The 1,736-nt window shown below is 48.8% G+C and overlaps 1 protein-coding gene across 1 annotated transcript; it reads right to left on the bottom strand.

Annotated features, from left to right (window-relative positions):
- Positions 1–130: 130 nt before the first annotated feature.
- Pmar_PMAR010030 (hypothetical protein) lies at positions 131–917 on the bottom strand (the record flags this gene model as incomplete). Its single annotated transcript, XM_002786647.1, has 1 exon — positions 131–917. A coding segment is annotated over one exon (787 nt), but the record flags the coding sequence as incomplete, so codon positions are not given.
- Between the last annotated feature and the right edge of the window lie 819 nt (positions 918–1,736).

Here is a 1,736-nt window from a genome sequence, read left to right as displayed (position 1 = left end):
CTCAGAGTGGGATGGAGGCCTTCACGATAGTGTAGGTTGACTTGACTGGGTTGTAGATGGAGGCCAACACTCGCACACATGGCAACAGCAGATTCCATACGGTCGAGGTAATCGTAAATGTTGATGTCACCATTGTCCATCTTGACGTCAGAGAAGTATCTCATGACTTCCGCATGTGAATTCGACAGAGAGTACTTATGTTGAAGGTAGCCAAGTGCTTGTGATAGTGTCAGAACATAGTCGTTCAAGTAGAGAGTGGGGTCCATAGTAGTTTCCAAGTGGATCTGTAAGTTCCTCTTGACCGACTGGCTAAGACAATTGGATAGGTAGATGTACGATAATCGAGGGCCCAGCGCTGTTTGTTTTGCTTCACAGCGGATAAGACTCAGGAAGTAGTTGATACTCCTGTTATCAGAGTTTCCCTTGTACTGTTTGTTGTCGGGGCACTTGATATGGGAAACAGCATTGATGGCCTTCGTTGTATCAAGCGCCTTCTCTTTATCATAGTTGTGGGATAGATCACACCAATACGCCACGTTGGTGATGTCGTTGATAGAAGGGTGTTGTTGACCTTGCATGAGAGGGGCCTGGGGCACTCCTTGAGGGTAGACCTGCACAGTGGCAGCAGAAGATGTAACCTGCTGTGGATGTACTGTGTTTGCTGGCCTTCGAGAGAGGCTTGCAGCTTGAGAGTTAGGGCCTTCGGCGTCTATATAGGTGAAGAAGGTACGTCGTAGATAGACCTTCTTACTAAGAGGTTGGCCTTCCATGGCAGTCTCTAACTCAGCGGCAGATAACCATAGTAGTAGTGAGGGTTCAGCAATACCGAGGACTTCAAGGAGCTCAGCCAGCGGGTTCTCCACCATGTTAGTAGTAACACCCGCACTGGTTGACTCAACAACACCTGGGATAGCCATAATAGGTAATAAGGCTTCTTATCTTATCCATTTCAGCCTGAGGGCTGCGAGCCGTTCCATGCAACGAATAATGGGCGAGCGAGATTCGTGCATACGCGCGCGAACAAGCTGCAAAACCATCATACGCGCGCAATGCGTGTTACATGTGTGTACGTGTGCCACGTACGCACGAATTGGCAGCAGTAGAAACTTGCATTGTCACATTCGAAGTCTCAGTGTTGAAAGAGGAAATGTGGCTCATCAAAGGACGTGATGTTAGGATTAGCGTAGCGAAGCCTAGCGGAGCGTATCATTGATTGCATCAGAAGTTTGGCTGACCAATGGTGCAGCACGATATTGTGCTGACTCTACCATCTGACCTCCTGGGTTAAGATGACTCCAGTGGGTCGAAGTGGGTGGCCACCCACTGTGGGTTCTCCACCCACCTTCTCATAGTTTCGGGGATAGCTTCGAATCAGCATGTAGTTCAAAAACATGTTGTTCTGGTTTGTAGCTGTTTTCAGCTGCTCCTCAATCCCATAGACTTCGGTAGTCACAGCAACAAGCCAAGTAAGGCTTTTGTTCACATCTCTGTATCATGATAATGAGTGTTGCTCATACGACTCGTACAGTACAAGGCAGATCGGCCGGTTTCGCTTGCTGTACCATTCAGCGTTGTATTCTTCTTTATTCCTAGTTTATCCGCACTCTCCGACGGCGAAGTAGTTTCACGCAGGAACACTACGACCGTGCGTGCTGCGCGCGCAAGTTCATTGCTCATCGGTCGGTCCAAGCTTTTTGTCTCTTCGTCCCGTCATCCCTATGCCTCCTGCGCATAGC

The sequence above is a fragment of the Perkinsus marinus genome, assembly GCF_000006405.1.
Source record: "Perkinsus marinus ATCC 50983 genomic scaffold scf_1104296931380, whole genome shotgun sequence".
NCBI lineage: Eukaryota > Perkinsozoa > Perkinsida > Perkinsidae > Perkinsus > Perkinsus marinus.
This window is presented reverse-complemented; position numbering and strand designations above follow the sequence as displayed.